A 25621-nucleotide genomic window follows, 5' to 3' on the forward strand; every position below is an offset into this window, starting at 1 on the left:
TGTGACCCACTGTTTGCTTTGGGCAATTTTTTCAGCTCCCTGGTGAGGGAAATCATTATTCCTATTTCACAACACATTGCTTCAAAAGTTATTTATGGCTATTTTTAATTACTTGTCCGTAAATAGAACTGCTAAAGCTACCTGAGTTATAGTTTCATATTGTCTATGGCATACCCAAACAAGCATCTGTATTATAACTAAATAGTTAGGTCAGTTTTCTAGCTGGTTGTTGAGGCCTAATTTTTTTTTCTTTGTCATCTTATTGGGATGAGAACAAGGGAAGTAGTGGTTACTCTTGGACCCTACATTCAGCAATTTGTCACATTTCTTTCCCTACATGGTCTCATTGGTTAATAGCACCCCAGAGACAGGCAACCTGGATACAAATTCTGGGTAAATGAACTGAAGTCATTTTATCTCTCTGTGTCACCAATTCCTTGTAATTATATAATTATGTCTCCTATCTCATAATGTTGTCATGAGGAATAGGTGAATTGATATACGTGATGCACTTAGTACAGCCCTTAGCCTACAGTTGGCATGGTTTCGTGTGTTAGCTGTTATTATAATATTGAGCAGAAATTTTAGTCTTTAATGAAAATCCATCCTATTTGAGAGATAAGAGTCTGTGTACTTAGGTAGGTGGCAAGGTGTAAATTTGTGAGAATGAGCTCACGAAAATTTAACATGGCAGCATTCTGTGAAAGGGATTGGTACAGAGACACCGGAGTCTCAGGGACCACTTAGGATGCTCTATTCCAATGTCCTGGACTACTGTGTTAGTCCATTCAGGCTGCTGTAGCAAAAATACCAAAGACTGGGTGATTCATAAACAACAGAAACTTACTCTCAGGACTCTGGAGGCCTGGAAGTCTGAGAGCAAGATGCCAGAAGGTCCTGTCTAGGGAGGGCCCACTTCCCAGTTTTTATATGGCCGTCTTCTTGCTCTGTCCTCACATGATGGAAAGGCTGAGAGAGCTCTCTGGGGGCAGCTTTTAGAAGGGTGCCAATCCCATTCATGAGGACTCTGCCCTCATAACCTAATCACCCTTCAAAGGCTCCATCTTCTAATACACATTTGAGGATTAGAATTTCAACATTTGAATTTTGGGGGGACACGAACATTTGATTTATTGCAACCACTCTTGTAGTGTTAGAGTAGAAAAAGGAAAAGGATGTGTGAAAGATTACAGGCTTATGTCCAGGGGAAGAGGAAGAAGACACTAACCTTAGACTTTCAAACTGGTTAACTAGCATTATGGATATAATAAGCCCAGGATTGGTCTTTGGTTTCCAGACAGTTTCTATATATTGAGAAATAAGGAACGCAAAAATTTTAAGATTAATAAGGGTTAAATATGATCATATATTATACTATATTATTTATATAATAATTAAATAGCTATTAGTCTTCATAAGTAAGCACATAGATAAGAATTAGATCTTTTAAAGAATTTTCCTCCTTTAAAAAAAATTACATCCTAGTTTTTCAATTCTTTCATTCAGGTTCCTACATTATATTGTATCCAGCCTAGAGAGTTGTATTATTTGGTTCTTGTATCCCAAAACTGTTGATGTAGTGATGTGAGGAGCTCAGGCATAAAACCTGTTGAGAATTAAACCATTGCCTTCTGTATTTAATCCAACACATGTATACATATATACACACACACACACATATATATATATAAAATATACACACACACACATTACTCAGAGTTGCAAATAATTTTAGTCTATTATTTCATAAGTATTTTTTTTATTTCCAGGTTCGATGGATGATGTACTGGATTGTTTTTGCTCTCTATACAGTGATTGAAACAGTAGCAGATCAAACAGTTGCTTGGTAAGTTCTAACGTTGAGAAATGGCCAGACTATGGACTCTTATCAGGTGTCCTGAGTCCTTATCCTGCTGTTGCTATTAACTAAGTGAATTTGATCAAGTTACATAAGTATCCCATGTCTCATTTTCTCCTGGTATCCCCACAAGAATATTATTTTCCTTATAGTCGCCCTTAAGTAAAGGCAGCTCATCCTTCTCTGCGTGTGCCCCTCCCTGCCCATCTCCCACACACCTCTTCGGTATCTTGGAATAGAGAAACTTGGTTGTCATTATCCTTTTTCCACACTGATGACTTCAGACTATTTTTCTTTATTACTTCCTAAATGACTCCTCTTTTAAGTCCCACAGCATCTGGTTTTAGCCATCCTTAAAATGTTTATCCACAAACATTCAGACTGGATGACGTCAACATCCACATGGACACCCCCTCAATACCAGTTCCTTGACTGCTCTGTTACAAACAGTATGAGGCACAATTAAAGCATGCTTATGTCCTCAAGGATTTAACGTTTTACTTAGGAGCAATACTTAATGCAACAACTTGAATCTCCTTGTGCTGTATTTCAGTAGTGCATTTCCATCTAAACCTTGCCATCACTTGGAGAAATGCTCCTTTCAAACTTTGAACTTTTACTACCTTGCCACGATCTTCAGCTGCCCTTGCTGCACAAACCTTCAGCCTAAATTAGCCCCAAAATTGCTCTTCTTTACTTCTTTACCCACACTACCAACTGAGCTGCAAAAAAATCAATCAGTTGCTCATATAGGTATCAATCTGACAGTCACCATTCCTTTTGCTTCCTTTTGGTCAGCGGCTACTTCCATTCCCTCCTGTATCAGTTTCAAACATTTACTGTTCTCCCCTTAAACTGTCTTTCTGACTTTGCTATTCTTATATTTTCATAGCACATTAGGTCACATTGGGTTACTAGGAAAAAACAGAAGTCGTCAGACTTAAATGTTCTTAACAACCTATCCTTATTTATCAACTTCTCTTTCCATCTGTCTTTCTGTTCCTCCCTCTGTCTCATATGTCATTCATTTATTTTTTATGTTTTGGTGTTTAGGTTTGGGGAGGGTTTTCTGTTTGCTTGTCTTAAGTGGAAGAACACAGATTTTATACCATGCTAGGCTCTTAAGTTTCCATGTTCTCTCTTTAAAGACTTCTTTTTTTTCTGATTGCAAATGTAGCATATATACATTATTAAAAAGTAAACGACATAGAAAAAGCTTACCACAAGCAAATGACAGTCCAGAAACTCCTCTGTAATTGCACTGTGCAGAGATCCTTTGTCGACTACACAATAGTCATTCCTCACTGGCCCCTGCCCATGTGTGTCATCAGAAGAGCCCAGATTTTTTTTTAGTTACTGTATATCTTAGTACATCATGGATCACAAGATGCTGGTCCACTCATGATATATTAGTTAACTTTTGCTGTGGTAACAAACAACCCTAAAAGCACAATGAGTTAGCAAAACAAACATTGATTTCTTGCTCAGGGTACCTGAAGGCAAATGGTCAGTTGCAGCATTGCTGAGCTCCACTCAGTTTTAAATGTCTTCTTGTTCCAGGACCAAGGCTGAAGAAGTACCTGCTCTCATGGCAGAAAACAAAAGTTGAAAGCAAGAGGTTGGGGTGTTGGGGTGAGGGCGTCAAAGTGCATTTAAAGCTTCTCCTTGCATGTGATATACGTCACAATCACATTCCGTTGCCTAAAGCAGGCCACATGGCTAAACCCATGGTCATTGCTTGAGGGAGTTTACTTGGCCTTCAGAGAAGGCACTGCAGAATCGTGTGGGTATTTGGCCTAATTCCCAGGCTACAATGGCAATTCCATTCTTGCAGCAAAGTGCTGCAATTCTGACCAAATTAAATTAGAGGGGAAGTTTTCTGGAGTTAAGAGTCAGAGGATGTGTGTATGGGGTAACATTGTACAGTTGGAGCTTATAAAGTTGGCTCTTGATGCTGGGAGGTGTGTCCAGGTACTGCCATGGCAGCTGGGCTCTGCAGACAGGGTGGGTGTACCTTACTGTCCTGGTTATGTGCTATTAATGTCCTCTCTGAACTGCTACAGTCAGGTTGGCAGCCTGCCTAAGCGGAGAAATCTTGTATTAGGAGGTGTGAATCTTGGCGGGGGTCAGGCTCTGATTTACCTAATTAATGAAATTAATTTGTCAGTTCAAACATAGTTGTTTCTCTGATCACAGCTTTTTATATGTAAAAACTTAACACAGTGACTAAACTTTTTAAAAGGTTTTTTTGTGATTTCCTCATTGTTTGTGGTTTATTTTCACTGGTGTTTTTTTCCTTTTTTTTCGTTAGGTTCCCCCTATACTATGAGCTTAAGATTGCTTTTGTCATATGGCTGCTCTCTCCCTATACCAAAGGAGCAAGTTTAATATATAGGAAATTCCTTCATCCACTTCTTTCATCAAAGGAAAGGGTAAGATATATAAACTATTTCCACAAATCGTTTGTTAGAAATGTACATCATCACATGCTATGTGTTATGAAATGAGTTTCTATTATAATAGAGAGAAGTCCTAATTTTTCAGCTTCTTAACAAACAATCTTTTTTAATAAAATTAATATCTATGGGTTTGTTTTTTCCCCCAGGAGATTGATGATTATATTATACAAGCAAAGGAACGAGGCTATGAGACTATGGTAAACTTTGGGCGGCAAGGTTTAAATTTAGCAGCTACTGCTGCTGTCACTGCAGCAGTGAAGGTAATTTTTTACTTACATTTTTCAATCCAATGTCACTTTGAGTCAATGGATAAAGTGAGGTAGCTTTCTATTTCAGATGATTATAAAATTCTGGCATAATTTTACCTTCTGTTTATTTTTGTAATACTAGAAAAAAAAGTAGATAATTTTATAGGCATTTTAACATGTTTCCTATAGCTGTTCAATATTTATGAAACTCTTAATTGATGACAAAATGAGAGTTAGTTAATAAATAAAACATACCAAAAATGTCATTTTGTCATAATTTTCCTACTGTGTAACCTTAAGTACTTTCAAGTAAATCTCCTTTAGTAAAGATGACCATTCTTTCTTTCTCTGTCTGGTGTTCTCTCACTTTCTCCCCATGGCAATATCTTGCTAGGATTTCTGGCTTACTTCTGCACCCATACTTCAACCAATTTGAGGTAACTGACTATTCAAAATAAGGCATGAAAAATTTCTGTTCTTAAAACTTAAAATTTTACTTAGCGATTACTAATGTCATGTGTTGTGTTTTGCAAGCCAAATTATCAAAGGAATGCCTTCTGTGAAAATTTGCTTTATGCCTTTGGATTTCTTTGCATGTAGTAATTATTGTGGTTTATTTTAAATATTATAGCATAATTGGTTTTGGTGTGTAGTATATGGAAAGAAAATGGGCTTCTGATCCAGAAAGTGCTGAATGTGACTTTCTAAGTAACCACTGGCGATTTCCTTAACTTCTCAATTAGGAGGATGTGGGAGAGGAGAAACTTAAGTGGAAGAGAACTAACGTCCTCAGTTGGTGTATATGAAAGTAGAGGGTTTGATGTGGTTGCCTGCAGGGGGATGGAAAGAAGGGGACCAAAGCCATCTTGCTTTTCTTTTGTTACAAAATTTGGCGTTATTTAACTTTACAAACGAAGTACATGTATTCATTTACAGCTCAAAGAAGATGCTTTCTGACTTTTCCACATTTAAAAGCATTATTCAAATGATTCTACAGCAAAAAACGAAAAATTAAATTTCAACGTCAAAAATTATTTAGAAAATACAAACATTTTAGAACATTGTTTTAGGAAACACAGAAGTTTACAAATCCCATTTGCCCTCTTTACTTTAACACTTAAATATACTTTATAAACCTACTACTCTGTAAAACACCTCCCTACGTATTATGACTATTTTGTGGGATACTGACTTCATTTTGACTTACGTTTACTACTTCCAAACTCTTACTACTCTAAATCAGAAATCCCCACTGGGTGATCTTATCCTCATTCCCTCCTCTTTTGTTTTTAGTTTTATACATACTTTCCTGCCATCAGTATTTAACATCCTATATGTTTATTCAGCATCTATGTATTTAATGTGTTTGACATCTATGTATGTAATTCCTCCTCTATGGTAGGTGCTTGGGATGCAGCAATGAGCAAGATAGATACAGTTCCTACCCTCACTACTACTGTCTAGTTGAGTGTCTGTATTCACTGAAAAATTTACTGAAAATTTTACTGAAACTGAAAAATTTACCTCATCTTTGGTTGCTTAGAGACTACCACTTGCCCTTCATTATTAATAAGCATTCTCTCACAGAATACTTCTCTGTAGAAAGGCTCTAAAAACAATCTGTCTCTGTATTTCTCTGACTTCTTTGTGATTCATTGTTTGTTTTTATTTATATATTTAACAGCTTAAAACCACCTCCCCACTTCAAAGGCAGGAAACAGAGAGCATAAGAATCATCTGAGCTACCACTGCAAACCAAACACACATCCTATAATTTGAATTCATTTTGGAACTTTCTCTTTTTGTTCGTGTTCTTGTGACCCTTTTGTTATCGAGTTCACTGTATATGAGGTAGCCCTCACCATTCTCATCGTGAGGACAGGAATGTTGGCATCAACCCTCCTAGATTTTATTCATTAGAAATAATCATTAAATAAGCTGAACATGGCATAATGTTAACACTATTTGCCTCAAGTTTTACTGTGCCTATTTAAAGTAGGGGAAATTAGTTTCATCTCTGGAGATGTCAAAGAAAGGCACTGTGATGGAAGAATCACTGAACCAGACACTTCATACTAAAGAGTAAATTGAAACTGAAATGGGAAATAGGTCAAGTTTAAGGAGAAACTGCAAGAAAGCTAACAGTGAGACTTGAGAACTATTTAAAAAACTTTTTAAAAATATATAGTTTGTTAAAAATATCTTTTCAGGTGAAAAATATTGGACTCTCGGTGTGACCTTTAAAGACAGGCAATACCCCTGACTAAGTTTTCTAGGCTGAATTGCCTGAGCATGTTAAAGATGAACATAGGAATCTAATCAGAACATTTATTACACCGTAAAGCAATTTTCTGAAAATGTTACTCAGCTCTATGACCTCATTACCAGGCATCTGTTCACAAGGTCAGTGTACAAGTTCATTTTCGCTGAGCAAAGCACAAACATATGAAGGAGCTTCAAGGATTCTGTTGAGGGTGTTCAGCATTCCATAGCTTTCACGAGAAATGCAGGTGGCTTTTGTATAGACGAGTAACACGGCTGCCTGATGAAGGACATATGAAGAAAAGTACCGTTAGTCATATTAACCATCTCTTAGGGTTTTCTCTGGCAGCCTTTTCTTGGTGAATTTTTTTAGCAGATATTATTTAAAAAGTCAATTATCACAGAAATTACAGCCTTACAGTTACAGTTTCTGAAATCTAATTTACTTTAAATGATGATTAGATCAGAAATCCTGACATCTTGCTGTCTGTTTTAATAGCTGCCTGTTTGTGAAAGGATTTGAGGAGATTCATCTGCTTAGTATCATCCATTTAAAAAGTGAGCCCCTGTTCAGACAATGGAGAAGAAAGATCATATTATTTTTCCTGCAATCTAGAGAAGCAGGATGTTATAATGAAAGTTGAATTCTATAGCAGTTGAGTTATCAGCATTTTTTAGCCCTGGTTCTACCACTCATTAGGAGATTTGGGGAAATCTTCTGCACTTATCTAAGTATCCATTTTCTTACTTGTAAAATGAAAAAAACCCTTATACTCTAAAGCAGTCGTTCTCAACTGGGGGCAGTGTTGCCATCCAAGGGACATTTGGCAATATCTGGAGACATTTTGGGAGTATCCAACTGAGGGAAGGGGTACTGCTACTAGCATCTAAGGTGTAGAGACCAAGGATGCTGCTTAATATCCTACAGTGTACAGGACAGCATCCCCCCCCACAAAAAATTTTTCCCAAAACAGCATCAGTGCTGAGATTGAGAAACCCTTCTCTAAAAGTATGATGAATCAGAAAAGGCTAAAAGGATACATAAATATGTATAGGTAGTTTGGGGTGGTGGGTTACAAATCTTTATTTTCTTTTTTATATTTTTTTCTGTTACAAACATTCTTCAATAAATATATATTGCTTTAATCTTAAAACCACTAAAATATTTTATTCACTTAATGCAAATACAGTCAATTCCATTCTAGCTAGGCTTGGTCAGATTAATTCTTGAATGTCCATAGGGAAAAGGCATTGCCCTAAAAACTGGGAACTAACCTGATCTGCAATTATAATGTAGTACGTCAAGATCAACAAGAAATAGAGCTTAATGGCTATTCATTATTGAACAATATCCTAAAAATTATTCTGTAAAGGATTGTTTGTATGCTCGTAAGATTATGTTATTGCTGATTATGTTTTTGAATTCTTAATTTTAGAATGCGAAGAGAATAGGTTGAAAGTTTTATACAAAGATGCTGATAAGCACAGTAAATTCCCTTATTTAACACAAAATATAGTAAGTTTAATGTAATATTTAACCAGAAAATGAAGTGTTTAAACAAAGGCAGAATTGTTTGGGTATAAAGAAGTTAGAATTAGCCAGACATGCAAGGTCCCTTTTTATAGATGTCAGCTTGAGGTGGATATTTGAGTAGATGTTCAGATGTCCTTTTGCCCTTGGATAAAAATGAGCTCTGTGTGGGGCCAGCTCGTGGAGCTGCTTCTCAGATGGAGAATCCTTTCCAGAGCTCAAGCTTAATCCTTTCCGTAGCTCAAAGCTAAATGTGTTAGACTTGGACCCAGCCTTCCCACCCAGTCAGCCCTTACAGTGTCCTCAGTTTCTTAAATGGATGTTCTGGGCTCATCTAGATTCAAACCCTGAGAACTCTGAGCTACCCGAAGGCAGGAACACTTCTGCTAATGATATAAAATATTCTACAGAATACTTTTGAAAATTACTTTGACTCTTTCTTTCTCATCATAATCCTTCTGTTACTTCCTCTTTGATTTTTAGAACCAATTTTAACATACACAATGTACATAAAGTTCTGTAGAGAACAGAATCTAAAATGCTGGGATATAGAATTACCTTGTAAGTGGTAACTCCCTTCCAACTTATTGACTAAGAGTGCTGTTTCCACACATATTTTCCTCCTCTTCATTTTTCTTATACTTTTGGCTTAATATTGTATAAACCAAATAGAAGAAAACAAATGAACAAAAAATTATTAATTTAAAGAAAACCTCAGTATCTTTTAGCATTGTTATGGACAAGTGACTATAATGCCCTATTTGTGCCCTCGAAATGTAGAAAAAATTTTTCTTTTAATGATGTGAACAAGGGGTTTAGATACTGGAAAAATGATCAAGAAATGGATCATAGATTTTTATACTGTAACATATTAAAATGAAAACTTCACTATACTGTCTATGACTAATTTTCTAATACTAAAGAAATTTGAGGGGGGGAAAAGGGGGAAAAATCACTCATCTAATCTGCCTAAACATTACACTGTTTTCATTTTTTAATATTTTCCCTAATTATAACCATACTGCATATTGTACCCAAACTGTGCATATGATTTAGATTTATGAGGTAGAGGAGAGGTATTGCCACTTAACATTTTATTGCAAACATAACTCCCTTATTGATGGACTTTTTGTTCTGAAGACATAAAAATTGGAGGGAATAGGTTTATAATTACACCTCTCTTTTAAAGTGGTCACATTGGATATTTATATTTTTGTTTTTATATAATGTTTTTGAATTTCACAATACTGCAGTAATTCTCTCCCCATATTAATTCTATTCTGGGCCCATAAGAAAATATACAGTAGAAAAAGTGATTTTTCAAAGTGATAATGGCTGTTAAAGTGCTGTGGGTCCTCAAAGATGGTACACAACCCCTTTTTGCTTTTCCTTGTAGTACCTGGCCTTTCTCAGGGATTGATCATCGATAATACTTGGGGCTATAGGGTTGGATACTCAAAGCTACATTAAGATCTAGGCTGTAAATAGATCACCCAGATGCCTCAGGGTTGGTTTTTGCCCACCTTCAGTCTAAACCTGAAGCAAACTCCTGGTGGATGGTGTAATCTACCCATATCAATACCCATAACCATACCTGTAGTTTGGTGCTGAACTTCTGCATATAAACGCCAGAGTTTACATTAAAATATGCTGCTATCTATGGAGAACTCTCTAGCAGTCAAGAATAACAAAAAAGAAGAGGCATAAAAAGAGTGTTTAGTTTACTTATTAAATACTGAATAGCAATCCCATACCAGGTGCACCAGGAGAACAGAAGCCTAAGATGTGTCTCTCTCTTCTAGTCCCTTAAAATCTTGCTCTGGAGGCAAAATATATACAGCACAGCAACAGAACTAACAATAATGTGTGAGTTCATTTGTGAGAAATGCCCTAAGTAATTAGCTGATTATACTCATTAAAGATACTGAAGTTTATGGATGATATAAAGCTAGACTGATTCAATGGCACTTTGACTCATTTGCATGCTGAGATGTACTTTCTTGAGTGGGAGGGTTTGGGAGTTACAGTAGAGGGTATCCTGCATGTGTTTGGCAATAGGAAAAAGTCAAGAATTGCTGAGAAGAGGGCACAGAAATACAAAGGTAGGAAAAGAGGAAATGACAGTTCTGAGAAAACAAGGCATCTGTTTCAGATGAACATCGGTCACTTCCTTTTAGTGTGTCTCTGAAGTCTTCTGCCCTCCTCTATTAAATAAGTGAATTATATCTGACAAAAAGAGAGTATAATGAATTAAACCATGCCAAGAATGTTTAAAGATGTGTGGAGTCCAATTTTTTTTGAGGATATAGGCCCTTTAATTTATTAATTCTTTTTCATAATTCAAAAAATATGGTAAAAGTACAAAGTGTAAGTGGGGTATGGAAATGGTGTTCAAGTTTGACATAATAGGGTATCACTAACTCAGACTAGCTAAATCAAGACTCATGAATAAAGACCTTTTTCTTCAGTGGAAAATACATGTTAGCAATAATGTTGGAATGCTTATAGTGCTTTAGGCTTTAACATTTAGAGATGAACCATTATGGATGAGTTTCTACAGTAACATTATAACTAGAGGCAATCATAAATTCACGTGTGAGAAGAAGAAATATTAAGTATAAAAAAAAAACCTTTAGAAGAATATTTTTAATCCAGCTATAAATAAGAAATGGGTCATCTACATGCTATGCAAAATTTCAGAGTGGATAAATTTAGAAATTATTTTTTTCTCTTTACAAAGCTTTACACTTTAGGGGAGAAATGTAGTTATGTCTGAAAAGTTCAGAAATGTCCCTTTCAAAGATGTGCAATGATGAAAATCATTGAACTTTCTGCAATGATGGAAATATTCTATATCTACACCGTTCAATACAGTAGCCACTAGCCACATGTGGCTGTTGAGCATTTGAAATGTAACTAATGCAATTAAGGAGCTGAATTTTCAATTTTATTTAATGTTAGTTACCTGAATTTTAAATACCCACTTGTGCCTAGTGTCTACCATATTATTTAAAAAAAAAAAAAGGCGTTATAATGACTTAATGTCAAATGGTGTAGTCGTAGATATGTCTTGCCAGATGGTGAATTCATTAACTGAATATTGTTTCATTCTAAAGATTCTTTGGCTCTTAAATTTTTTTTAATGTGTTCTAGGTAGAGCCATTACCACTCCTGACTTAGTTTTAAAACTTTAAAAAGTTCCTCTAAATCATAAACTTAAGCCCTAAAGCGCTAGTTTTAGGAGAGAGCAAAATTATGGATGATGTTTTACTGTGAGGGTAACTCATCATACATTTTTTTTTCATTTTCAAATTAAATCTAAAGAAATGCTTGGCAGTGGAGTGTACTGATATCTGCCACTTGCTTTGAAATGCATTAAGAGATGGCTTGATGGATGGATAGATGGTATATATGTGGTAAAGCAGATACAGCAAAATGTAAACAATATATTGGTATCTACTGTAGAATTCTTTCAGATTTTCTGAAAGTTTCATTATAAAGTGAATAAGCTTCATGATAAAATGTTGGCAAAAAGTTAATTGCAAATATATCACATATTTTTAAGTGTATTTTTTTCTTGGATCTATCACTTCTCTGTTGAATAGAGCCAAGGAGCAATAACTGAACGTTTACGAAGTTTCAGTATGCATGATCTAACAGCTATCCAAGGTGATGAGCCCGTGGGACAAAGACCATACCAACCTCTACCAGAAACAAAAAAGAAAAGTAAACCAGCCTCTGGTGAATCAGCAGGTGTGCTTGTTTTGTTTTAATGTATTGTTCTTTCATAATTGGGATTTTGAGTCAAGATGGGTACTAAAATAATACCTGGTAGCCATCTGAATTTGGTTAGACAAAATTTATTTTTAAGCTTACAGTTTTGAGCTTTACGCTCAACTGTAGGTCTCTTCCTCTAAGTTTTCTCTAAATAGAGTGCTTGCCTTTTGTTGACTCTTGAGATAATCCAACTAAGAAAGTAGCAGTGTTCTCTTGTGCTGCCATGAATTTTTAGCAGCAGTGGGTGTGGTTCCCACCACCTCCCTACCACCAGCAATAGTTCTGACCTGTGATCAATACTCTTGTTATTCAAACCATGTAGTGACATCTAAGGAATTTTGTAATTAAACACTGTTCACCGTAAGTGCTGTGAACAAATAAGGATATTGACTCATAAGATAAAAGTTTTAAGCAGGTGACAAAAGGACCAGTTTGAAAACAGGATTACTCCAGTGGAAAAATGTGTTGAAGTTATGTATTCTAGTTTAAGAACTAACTTATAGTACATTGTAATGTATATTATGAGCATGTCATAGTTGATACGTTCTAAAACTTATATAAATTATTGTGATTGTAGAAACATACACATAAACAAACAGACATAGTTTCTTAGTTATTTTTTCACATATAAGAAATTTGTAGTTATAAACAAGGACCTACTTGTTGTTTAGCACAGGGAACTATATTCAATATCTTGTAATAACCTATAATGAAAAAGAATATGAAAAATAATGTATATATGTATAATGGAATCACTGTGCTGTATACCAGAAACTAACACAAAATTGTAAATCAACTATAGTTCAATTTAAAATAGAAGTTGTACTTAAAGGCTCAGCTAAGAACTAAGATCTGTAGGAAATTTTTTATGAACGTATTTTTAAGTCCATAAAAATTAAGGCTACTTGATTTTTTTTAAGTAGAAATTTTCTTTTGAGGGAGACTGAAAATCATTCTTTATAATTAAAATTAATTTGAATAATATAACAGTTTCTTCTAACAAAGGAAAAATTGTGAACTTTCTTCTAAGTTCTACCTAGAGTGAATAACTTTACAAAGTTGGTGGCTATTATCTAAGAGGTAATAATTAAATATTGGCCATTGCTTAAGGTACTGACACCTTTAAGAGTGAGGAACCTTTGAACTTTGAACCATCGTCCTCAATACTTTAATAACGTAAAAGCAGTTCCTAATATAGGTGTTTTCTTAAGCATTTAAAATTAGGTATACTGATTTTGATTATGGAGTCTGCTGTATATATTTTGCTGATTCAGTCCCATAATCTGCATCCTTTATCAGCAGTTTATTCATAATTATACCTTAGAATTAGTTAAGAATTATATTCCAATTATTTAAATGAGAACAGGATTATAAAAATGAAAATCAATAGCACTATTTTTATGACATTCATTTATTAAATTTAAGATGGTATGACTAAAATATTTGAAAATAAGGAGGTGCTATTTAGTTCTTCTGCTAAATTTCAAACCATGGAATTAAAATAACTTAAGATTTATAAAAATACAAAGTAAATGGTAGCAGTACAAGAAAGATCCTTGTTCAGTTATAAAAATAAAATTTTTAATTGCTTTACTTTGCCCAAGTTCCACATTTTCTACAGAACAGTATGTATTCTGAGCTTTCCTTCCCTAAGGAAAAAATTAAGCAAAACTTTCTCTCTTGACAATATTTTTGCTAAAGTAGTATGGTTCCAGGACAGAGTAGTTGAAGAGGAGGTAATAGCAGATAGTACAGTAACATAATCTGGACACAAGTCCAGGTATACCTGGTAGTTTGTCAGATGAGAAAGATGAGCCTGGCTGGGGAAAGGCAGATTAATAAGTGACGTCAGGGTAACTGCTAGACTTAGAAGGTAGGGTAGGGAATGAAGTTATACCTCTATCTCAAAGCTTCAATCAACAAATCTAAAAGATTAAGACTTAAGTGTAAGAAATTAAACCATATAGTAGGAAATTCCTGTGTATGTTTTTACATTCTTAGGATAGATCAGACTTCTTAAGAACGACATCAAAACCAGAAAACATAAAGGAAAAGTCTGAGAGATTTTTCTATAGAAAAAAAAACCCATAAAACTACCATATGGGGTGGGGGGAACCGACACCAAAAAAGGCAAAATACTACGAACTGTAAGAAATATTCTCATTATATGTTGCAGGCAAAGGGTTCAAATTTTAACAATCCAAGAATCCTTACAAGACAATTGTCATCGATTCTATCAGAGAATACAGCTGACCAAGAAATAAATGAAAAAGATACTCAACCTCACCAATAGAGTAAATTAAAATAGTAGTAATTGTAATGTTTGCTCACCTGATTATCAAAAAACTTGTTTTAGTTAACAGTGCTCTATGTTGGTAACTCTTCTAAGTTATCACTTCATTACAAACCACCCACAAACAGTGGCTTAGAAAAATTCCAGTTCTTTATTTTGCTCCCAGATCTGGGAGTGATTGGACTGCAAGGTAGTTCTTGCTCAGGGTCTTATGCAGCTACAGTCAGACAGCCCCTGGGGCGGGAGTTGTAATCTCAAAGGCTTCCTCACTCACAGGTCTGACGACTGAGCTGGGAAGAGTCCAACAGCCAGCAGCTAAACCAGTTGGGGCTTCTCAGACATCTCTCTCTAGATCTCTCCACATGGTCTCTAAGGGTCATTGGGCTCCTTCCTTGGGGGCTGAAGGCTTCCAGAGCCAGTGTCCCAAGAGAAACAGGCAGAAGTCGTGCACTCTGCCTTGTGGCCATTTGTTGAGGCAGGTACAAAGGCCCTCGAAATTTAAGGGAAGGGGATTAGAGTGTCAGACAATTTGTAGATGGACGTGTATTAAAACCACCACAGCAAGCCTCTGGGAAACAAACACTCTCATACAAAGTGTATGAGAGTTTAAAGTGGAATAATCCTTCTGGATGACAATCTGGGAAGAATTATCAAAATGTTTTCTCTTTAACTCAGCAAGAAACTTCTAGGAATATGTCATAAGGAAATAATCAGGCAAGTGTTCAAAGATGTATGTACAAAGATGTATGAATGTTCTTCTTGTTGTTTATGGTAACAAAATATTGGAACAAGCCAAATGCCAAAGGGAAATGTTTAAGCAAAAAGGTGGCTTATTAGCCATGAAAAATAGTCAGCTTATACTTACAAGGAAACATAGCCAGGTTGTCGGGGAGAGAACAACAAAGAAATAATACATGTGTTATGAGGCATAATAGATAGATGATAAAATGGATTAATATATGTAAAGTTATTTTTCAAGTATATGTATATAAAGAAGAGTCTGGAAGGGTATCACTAAAATGTTAACAGCCTTTAGCTCTGAGTTGTGGAATTTTAGTCATTTTTTTTTTAATCAACCAATTACTCTTAAAATCAGAAATAAAACAACTCTACTTCTCCTTTTGAAAATAATCAAGGTACTCATTTTCTTATACCATGAATTTTTTTTCTATTTCATTTATTTTCAAAATTCCTCAAAAAGAAAGGCAAATCGTTAAGTTTTTCAGTGTGGAAATTACATTCACATTGCAAAGTCTGTTTCCCAGTTCACATAATCAATACATGTACCTCAGAACACAAGCAAACTCAAGTATTTGGAAAAGTGTTTCCCTTTTGAAAACTAATAATGGCCTGCTCTGAGCTGTTTGAGGTTAGCTGATCAAGAGAAGTCCTGCTTTGATGTTGTCACTTCAGGAAAAAGAGCTCCCCTCCAAATGCTTTTTTTTTTTTTTTTTTTTTTTGGTAAGAAAATGGACACCTTGAACATGACGTTCAGTTCCTCAGAAAGAATACCACATTCTGATAAGTGGAAATATTTTTTTCTGTAAAGAACCTGCTGCTCCCATATTAGTTAAAAGTGGTTCAACATTCAGTTTCAACATACCAGCAGATTTAGAGACTTCTGCTTTTTCTTGTTTTAGATGCTTTACATATTTATTTAATCCTTAAGATGACTATGTAGGTTAAATATTTTTATCCTTATTCTGTCAGTGAATAAGCTGATATTTAAGGAGATCAAATTACTTGTCAAAGACTACGTACTCAGTGACAGAAATGAGATATCCAAGGTTCCTAACTTAATTCTTATTCTCTTTTTACTTTATAAAGAGACTACACATAGTGAGACACTTTGACTGTAACCATGAATTCAAACCATTTAGCAGGAGGGAATCTTAGAGATGCTTTAGTCAGACAGCAAATAGGTGACATGTCTCCTCCCTTATTCCGTGCCCATGGCAGACATTGCTAATGGATGGTGGCACTTTCCACGATGGGCCCAGAATCCCATCAACATAGTGCTCCCAGCAGCTCAACTGGCTCAGAGTTGGCTCTCATGTAGAAACCTATTCCTCTCCCATCTGTCTCACCACCTTACCAGATAAGACAACTGGCCCACAGAGGCAAGACTCACTCAAGGTCTCACAGCTAGTAAGTGGCAAAGCACTCATTTCTCTTCACCTGGGTGCAGGGCTCCTTCCACAATGATAGCTAAGACTCCTGCCAAGTCAAACTTTCCATGAATCTGCACTTACATAAATACATGAAAATTGCTTAGAACAGTGCCTGGTACATGCTAAATACTAGATCACTATTGGCTATTGTCACTATTACAAGGAGGTAAAACCATACCAACTCTAAGATCTGCTTGTTTCCTAAAATGGTATCAGAGCCCTGCGCTGAAGCTGACCAAACAGCTGCAGCCTTAGGCCCCAGGACCCCCAGCAACACAGGCTCCTCGTTCTTAGGTCCCCAGTCAATGCTTCTCAGGAATGTGCATGGACGACACCATTCTGAGGGCTCTGTCCAGTCTAGACTGATGATGTAAAGCGGCAGGCCTTAGCATCACCTTTGTTTGGCACCAGCAGCACCCCGACTCTTGCCTGGGGACTGGCAGACCCACAAACCACTCAGCCAGCTCGCTGGGTTCCTGCTCAGATACGGCATCCAGAAATGGGCTTCTCTCATAATCTCAGGTCTCCCCCTCCTCCTCTGAAGGCTTTTAAATCCTTAGACAACTTTGACTTACACTATTTCTACCACTCACAGCAGAATTTTCATACACATTTATTTTCAGGTTTAATGTGGAATAGAAAGTGCATATCTTAGCGAAGATATTTGACTTGACTCCTCTCTTTTTGATGCAGTTTGGTTTAATAAGTTGCTAAGTTAAGCTTGTCAATTTCACCTCCTCATAGATCTCAGATTTGGCTACTCTCTCCACGATCCTGGGACTCCATCATTTCTGACCTGTTGTACTGTAGTTATAACCTCCCTGCTTCTAGTCTCATCCACTTCTGATTCGTTCTCCAAAGTACAAGAAGAATCTTTTAAAGAACCTAGATCTAATAACATCACCCTTCAGCTTTAAATGGCCCCACTTTGTTCTCTGATGAAGTCCAAACTCAATAGCTCCCCAGCCTTGGTCTCCCATTCCTTCATGTGCGAGGTATATTCAATCATGAGCCTTTCAGGATTCAGTCTAGCTGCCACCTCCTACAGGAAGTCTTCTTTCACAACCCACTTCCCTTCCCCTACTGTGTGCTCCCATTGCACCTTGTCCTTATCTTCTATTTGCAGCATTTATTACGGTTTTGTGATGCCCATTAGACTCTGTTTCGTCTACTGGACTGTAGATTTCTTAGGGAAGTAAAAGGCAGTTGTATCTTTTTCATCATTGTATCCCCATAGTTCAGTGTACTGAACTTAGTAGTACTAAGTAGTACTACTAAGTTCAGTAGTACTCACACTTAGTAGTATTTTAAAAATACCTGTGGAATAACTAACTAATCAATCCATCACTTTTCCTGAAATAACAATTAGAAAGCTAAGATTCTTAGCTGAAATTAGGAAACAAAGAAAGAATAAGAGGTATATATAATCATCTTTTTGAATGAAATTCCAATTCCTAATCATATAAAGTGAGAGGCAGTTAAAGTAGCTAGGGTCATGTTTGTTGACATGCAGTCTTATGCTTCATCCATGGCCTTAAACTTTTCAATCATAATCACTTCCTTTCTGATTCTTTTCCATGATTCCTTGATACCATCGTTTTATTATATTGGGATTAGGAATATTGTATAAGCAACAGCAACAGAAAGAAATCTAGAAATGGCAATCTAAAATTTTTTGTCTGGTTTATTTTTCCCAATTATAGAAGTAATACAATCGTTTAAATAAAAAATTTGGCAAATTTTTTATAGGAAAAGTGAAGAAATTTAAAATCAACTAAAAGCTCACTTCCAACAGATAGAATGGTTTCATTTATATGTTTTTCCTTTGTTTTTTTCTATACATACTTTTTTTTTCCCCACTTAATATTGTACCAAGAGGATCTTCCTAGGAATGCTGACCCCATCCTCTCCCCTGGCCACATTGGCCTCCTCATAGCTCTTCCACACAGTTATGCTCCCCACTGTCCTAGTCCCTTTGTACATAATAATTTCTTCTACCCAGAACACACTTCCTTTGACTGCTGCGGGAAAGCAAAGGACCCTGGCCTTAATAATGACTGATTCTACTTCCAAGTCCTTCCTAATTTCTAGCCTAGAAGTCTTGCAGCATAAAAGTGTACTTGCTTAACATATAATTAAATATGTTTATCTTATTGATAAACGTAAGTGCTTAGTGAGGCTAAGATTATTCACGTTTTGTGAGAGCAGGTTAATATACATTTATTCAGGATATTTTTCTTCACATGCAAGAAGCCTATCCCATCTTCCTTCTCAAGCCTGGAAAACCTGCTATTTTTTTTTTCTCACCTGAAGATTTAGGTATTTATGCTCCTTATCTTTATTAAAGGAGAATTTGAAACTTAATGGGGCCTTGTACCTTCACTCCTGTCTTTATAACCTACCTAGTTCTCTTTTGCCTTAGACTTGGGCCCCTCTCTTACTTCATCCAGGCCTTGGTTCTCAAAGTGTGGGCCCTGGACCAGTAGCATGAGCATCACCTAGGAACTTGTTTGAAGTACAGATTCTCAGCCCCACCCCAAGCCCAGCAATGTGTGGATGGATCAATTCTCCAGATGACTCTAATATATGCTAATAAGTTTGCTAATGAACTCTAATAAAGTTTGAGAGCTACTGCTTCAGGAATGGGAGCATTCCTGTCCCTGAATCCCATCCTCAGGATGCTCTCAGACTTCCTGACAATAACCAGCCTGACTGCCTGGATGTCTGCATATTGGCCAATGTTAAGTCTTTGTAGCTACACGCAGCAGCCTGTGAGCACACCTGCACAATCTTGTTGTTTACTTGGGTTTTTTGGAGGGGAGAGGATGGTAATTAGGTTTGTTTGTTTGTTTATTTATTTATTTTATTTATTTATTTTTAATGGAGGTACTGGGGAATTGAGCCCAGGACCTTGTGCACGCTAAGCATACATTCTACCACTGAGTTAAACTCTCCCCCCCGACTCCTGCCCCCGTATGATCTCTCACTGACCTTCCTGATGCTGTCTGTTTTCTTTGGCTAACATCAGTCATCATAGCCTGTGGTGTTTCTAATTACTGTAGCCTGTCTGGCTGGGTTTTATCTCAGCAGCTGCAACAGTGTTGATTTAACATCTTCACCTGCCCACAGTGAACTTATCTTGCCCAAAGTTCTAGCTCCTTTGGGTCTTATATGACTCCTTAAGTTCACCCTACCATTTCTGGTTTTGACAAGAAGTATGACACATGGGAGTGGGAAGGACCCTTAATTCCTAATTGAGGTCAAAGGTACAAATGACAGACCAAAAACACACTATTGCTTAGGTTGTTTAGAATTCATAAAAAGGAAAAAGGGTGGGAAGAGACTTTTCACTATGTATCTATTTATATTCTTTGATTTATTTTTTCATTTAAGTATAGTTGATTTACAATGTTGTTTAGTTTCAGATGTACAGCAAAGTTATTCAGTTATGCATATATATCTATTCTTTTTCAGATTCTTTTCCATTACAAGATATTGACTATAGTTCCCTGTGCTATACAGTAGGACCTTGTTGGTTATCTATTTTATATACAGCAGTATGTATATGTAAATACCAAACTCCTAATTTATCCCTCCCCCCACTTCCTCTTTGGTAACCATAAGTTTGTTTTCTATGTCTGTGAATCTCTTTCTGTTTTATAAATATTTTTTTTTAATTTTTGAACAAGATAAATGTGCTAACCTACTCAAAAATAAAACTTTTTAATTATTCTGAAAAATGTATAGTAAAAATAGAAGTGGATGGTCAAGGAAAACTTCCTGGAAGAAATGAGTTATGAGCCTCATCTAGAATAGTGCAAGGGGCAAAGATTAAGGGTGAAGGGCATGGAACACATCCCAGACAAGAAAGGGAGAGGAGTAAGCAGGCAAATGCAGGCCATGCAGAGAACTGCCAGCAGACAGAGTGAAGAGGTGGTCCCGACTGGCATCCTTTTACCAAAACATGCTGGTTTTGACAACTCGTCTAGGTTATGGAATTCCACTGAGAGACGGAGATGAGAAAACAGATGACGAAGCGGATGGGCCATATTCAGATGATGAGATGTTAACACACAAAGGGCTGCGAAGATCACAAAGCATGAAATCTGTGAAAACCGTGAAAGGCCGAAAAGAGGTTAGTCAAGTATAGAGTTGTTTTCCTAGTGGTTAGTAGTAAGGAATTTCCCTGCTGCATTTTCATTGAGGATGTTAACGGTCCATAAATGAAGGATTAGAATGGTAGAGCAGCAGTTATATTTAAAATTCTTTACTTAGATCAGATGCATTAGGATCTCTGGAAATTTAGAAAGTGGTAAATTCCTAGTCTTCCACTCTAAGTAGAAGATGGTATTCTCACCTAGTAAAATCATATGGTTGTCATAAGTACCCAGTGCCAGCCCTACGCATAAACGAAGAAAGCAAGCTAACTATATTAACTACATAGTTTTGTTTTGAAACAAATCTCAATAAGGATTAAATAGTAAAAGTTTATCCATAATAATGTCTCTGTGCCCAGAAAGCAATGGCAGATTCCAGTGAATGACCTCAGATCTATGAGCAATGTTCATTGACATGTACCAAGCAAAGCATAAATAACAAGTTAATGTCTCTATTTGTTGTTATAACTAACGTAAGACCTAACTACATTTTTGAGTATATAGGTAGTGCTGTCTTTTTTGTACTTATAGAATAATTGATTCTTTATATCAGAAAAGTTAAAAATTATTACTATGATTATGAACTATTAAGTCTTATCTAATTTCAAAATCTAATTGGTAACAATATTTCTCTCTTTAGGTGCGGTATGGGTCATTAAAATACAAAGTGAAGAAGAGACCACAGGTGTATTTTTAGCCATGTACACTTCAAGTATCCCAAGACAAATTATACTAATACACTAATTTTTTTCTAACATCATATATTCAGGACTTACACATTAAAATAATTCTTTAAATTGTGGCAGTGATAGGATTTACTTTCATCAATTTAAAAAGTCTTTATTTCTTTAACAATTACTTCCAAATCTAAGGTAGTTATGCAAGTATATATGTGTGCATATATATATCAGAAATAATAGAAAACTGTGTAATTGATTTTCAAATTCCTCAAAAACATTAGGTGCCTGGGATATAAGATGAAACATAAAACCCACGGTATACTTGAAAAGAGTCTTTTTATGGTTCAAGATACATCAGCCTTTGTGATACTGTATTGTATTTACCTCCACTTATGTTATCTATCACATGAGGATAGAAATTAAATAGGCCTCTGATTCAGCAGTGATAGGACAAGGGTATAATGTAAGATAAAATGTTCTATATATTCTTAAAATTTTTACTTTGTTAATACTTTCTAGTTTTTCCACCATCAAGTGAAAGTTTTCAAAACAAATATTTGAAAACCAGGTATCTATATAGCACTTTTATTCCTAACTAGTTTTGCACACTTGAAAATTGTTTACTTATTTTACAACTGTACGTTTATTTTAAGTTTTATTAACACTAACTTTGTTATTTGCCACATTCTGACATGTCAAATTTACGCCTTGAATTACATCATCTCTTTTCCTGTAGGTTTCACTAGTTACATTCATTTGATTTTAGTAATAAAAAATAGAGCATGTTGTTCAATTTTAACTACTTTTACTTAACTTCTTTACAGATAAGAAATTATTGTAAACACTTAACCGGCTTCCCATGTTTAGCTCTATGTTGTAGTTGAACTTAGCATGTTTTTGTTAACATTGGTTATATTTTCAGCTTTTAAAAGCGGTAGGTTTTGTGAAATGGAGTCAGACACCAGAATAGCATTTAGGTATCTTCTAATTCATGAAATTATCCAACCGTCAATCCTTTTAAGCTTGGCACTGATACGAGCTGCTGATTTATAAATCTGGCATTGATTAGAACCATTTGCATTGCTTCCCTTCTGGCTGAGATAATTTCCTGAAGTTACATGCCAATGCAGAATACAAATGTTGTTAATCTTACATATTAGAAGTTATTAGAATAGATTTTAGAAAAAAAATCTTTTTTAATCCAAGAGATTTTAAGTTACTGAACTTTGAGGCTTTTTTAGGTGGCATAGATAACTACGCATTATGAACTCTAAGTCAGTGTATTTCTGGTGATGGTTTTAGTGATCAGTAATCAAATTTGTACAATTATCCTTGTTCAGATAATTTACTGGATTGTTCTGCTTATTTGTCCAAAAGAAAAAACAATGAGGGAGATTTGTGAGATCTTTGACCTTTCTACCCTTTAAGAAATAAAGCCAGCTGGCAATGTATATTCAGGACCTCCTCAGAGTGCTGGTAGAGGACAGAATGTTTATTCAAGAGTACCTTAGTATAATTCATACATTTCTCTTGATACAAGTCTTAAAATGTTTTTGAGATTATCTCACGTTCTTGATCTGCAAACCAAGTAAAAATTCATTCAACTTATTTTCCCCAAAGTTTAATTCTATGAATATCTTCCTCTACTTTACCTTGACTAATTTTTAGCCTCTTGGTTTCTGAAAATACTATTTGCGTTCAAAATTCTTATGAATTCTGATTATAAACTCTTGGCAGAGTGTTTTATTTATATAGCCTAGTACTAGACTAACAAATACAAATGCTATGTACGCCATGCTTGTCTTTCCTACACAAGGGCAGTGTCATCTCAAATTGCCCGACAAGGTCACATAAGTGACTTTGTATCAAAAACATTACCTTTGGGGGCTGATTTGCACAACTGTACTTTTTTCAAGTCTAATTTCAGTATTAAACCTATTCTTTAATTACAGTAAGCTCATAAATACTGTCCTAAATTGGAGGAATTATTTATCCTTCTACATTTTTAAAACGAAAATGTTTAATCAATTAGGGCAACACCAGTCTCAAAAATGTAATGCTAGTCCTTCTGTTTAATTGCATCTCTTCATACTCACAACACTTCCTCTGATGTATTTGTTACATCCTTACACACAGTCAGTGTCATTTTGCTGTTCTATCATTTCTTCTTTCCTTTTCTTACATTTCTTAAATTTTGCTTCTTTTCTCTTATATGTGTTTTAGCATGCCCTTTCTTTTGAATTTTGTATAATAAGCTTATAAATTTTCATTTCTTTTAAGGTAGAACAGGTCAGTTTTTGTTTCTTGGCTTTTAAATCTAATGCTTTTAGAGGTAAATGTATCCCTAGACCACAGTGCCTTGCTTCCCACCACCACCACTTGGTGAATGGGCATTAGATGCTGCACAAGCCTTTAGGGCACTGTTTTGGTAGCTGTAAAGTTTACCCAGAAATTGTAGTCGGTGTTTTATTATGTATTCATTCAATTTGTTCATGAATATTAACTATTTCCAGAGTTTGTTTGAAAGTAAGAATCAATCTGTTCTTTAGTTTACCGTAATTTTTCTGGTATAAAAATGAGTCTGAATTAAGCCTTATTGCTAAGTAATTAATTATGTAAACCCACCTAGACCCCACATAAGATTCCCTCCTTGACTTCACTAATGTATATACATGGATTTGGCTAGAAAATGATGCTGCCAGCATTCTAATTATAAATACTTGACTGCACAGATTGATGGAACAAAATTATTGAAGTGTTTTCAGGGAACCTAATCTATATGCCACCACCAAAGATTTCTACAGTGTTATAAAGTATGTAAATATTCTAAATTTCTGTAAAACATTGGTTAGATAAATATATTTGCTTTCTTTCTTTCTTTTTATTTTTTATTTTTTTGGAGTAACACAGTTTGTGCACTGGAATGCTTGAACATTTGTATTGTTAAAAATAATACAATACTATCTTATGTTAAATATTAGTAATTTGTATTGTTTAATTGGAATGGACTAAATTTTTATTTTGTCAGGAAAGTTAAGGAGTTAATATGTATTGAAAAGCAATTTCCTATGTTTTCTGCTGTGTAAGTTGATTCATTTGCAAAGCAATTAGATACATTTTGACAAGTTTATTGTTATAGCTGTGTGCAGTGTATATTTCTTAGTCAACATTGTTCAAGAGTAAAGCTTTCTGAAAAGAAAGTACAGCCTTTTTTCTCTTAATGTTTTTAAGATTTAATCTTCTAATAGTATCCTGCAGATTTAATGTATATTAACTTTTTAAACATTGACCATGAAGTAACATCTTCTCCTCTAACACCTTTTAAATCTATGTACTTCAGTTGTTAACACAAAGCAGTTTTGCGATTTTTTAATCTCTTTGTAAAGGCTATCTTTAGGCCTAGTATGGGGGTAATTTTACAAATGTGGTTTTTTTTTGAAAACTTTAATATAAAATAAACTCATTCTATAAGTGACAACTTGTGTCAGAGTATATATGTTGGGTTCCATAAATTGTTATTATTTATTATTGAGTGTGTCTTGATTAAATAATAGACAACATATGCACATGCTTAATTTTACAAATCACAGAGCAAATTATAAAAATCATATACATTCTGGAATGCTCATCTACAGGATTACAAAAGAAAGAATTGTTAAATTTGGATGTTAGAAAGAGGAAATAGAAAAAAATAATCAGTACAGAAACCCTAGCCATCAATTTATATTGTTAGTCGTCTCAGACATAAAATATAACACAGAATTCAATTTTATGTATCCTGGAAATGTTCTGGGATTCCATCTGTTTTAAAGTTAGATGTCTGCCTGCTTTGCATTTAAGCTTTAGAGAGAAATTCTGTGTTTAAAAAAGTTTCTTCATGCTACTTCGTTACGTTATATAAAGTATGTTGAAGTATTTCCAATGGAGTTATATTTTCATTTCTATTAGGATGTATATCCTTGTGATGATCCAAAGAAGTTAGACATTTAAATAAAAATTCAAAAAGAACACAATGAATTATGAACGGCAACTTTTTTTTCAGTGTTTTAGTCTTCCTTTAAGTGGCTCACTGTTCTTGAGAAAGAGATTCATGGAACAAAAATCTTGTCAGAGACTGATTCATTGTTCCCTGGAAAACATTCTGCCCTTTTACCTATCCATCAGTATCCTATCCTTAAACCACTC

General features: G+C 35.3%; 1 protein-coding gene across 2 annotated transcripts in view; it reads left to right on the forward strand.

Moving 5' to 3' along the window:
* REEP3 (receptor accessory protein 3) overlaps window positions 1–24914 on the forward strand; it is an 89671-nt gene extending 64757 nt beyond the window's left edge. The window contains exons 3-8 of one of the 2 annotated variants that reach the window (XM_074374081.1): window positions 1770–1846; window positions 4170–4290; window positions 4464–4577; window positions 11964–12111; window positions 20589–20734; window positions 21397–24914. In XM_074374081.1, the coding sequence (XP_074230182.1) occupies window positions 1770–1846; window positions 4170–4290; window positions 4464–4577; window positions 11964–12111; window positions 20589–20734; window positions 21397–21453 (663 nt within the window). In that variant the 3' untranslated portion in view covers window positions 21454–24914. Of the gene's footprint in view, window positions 1–1769; window positions 1847–4169; window positions 4291–4463; window positions 4578–4959; window positions 5003–11963; window positions 12112–20588; window positions 20735–21396 lie in introns of those variants that run through there. The other variant, XM_074374082.1, reaches the window with a different exon arrangement.
* Window positions 24915–25621: the final 707 nt, after the last annotated feature.

Source organism: Camelus bactrianus, chromosome 11 (genome assembly GCF_048773025.1).
Source record: "Camelus bactrianus isolate YW-2024 breed Bactrian camel chromosome 11, ASM4877302v1, whole genome shotgun sequence".
In the NCBI taxonomy this organism is placed as follows: domain Eukaryota; kingdom Metazoa; phylum Chordata; class Mammalia; order Artiodactyla; family Camelidae; genus Camelus; species Camelus bactrianus.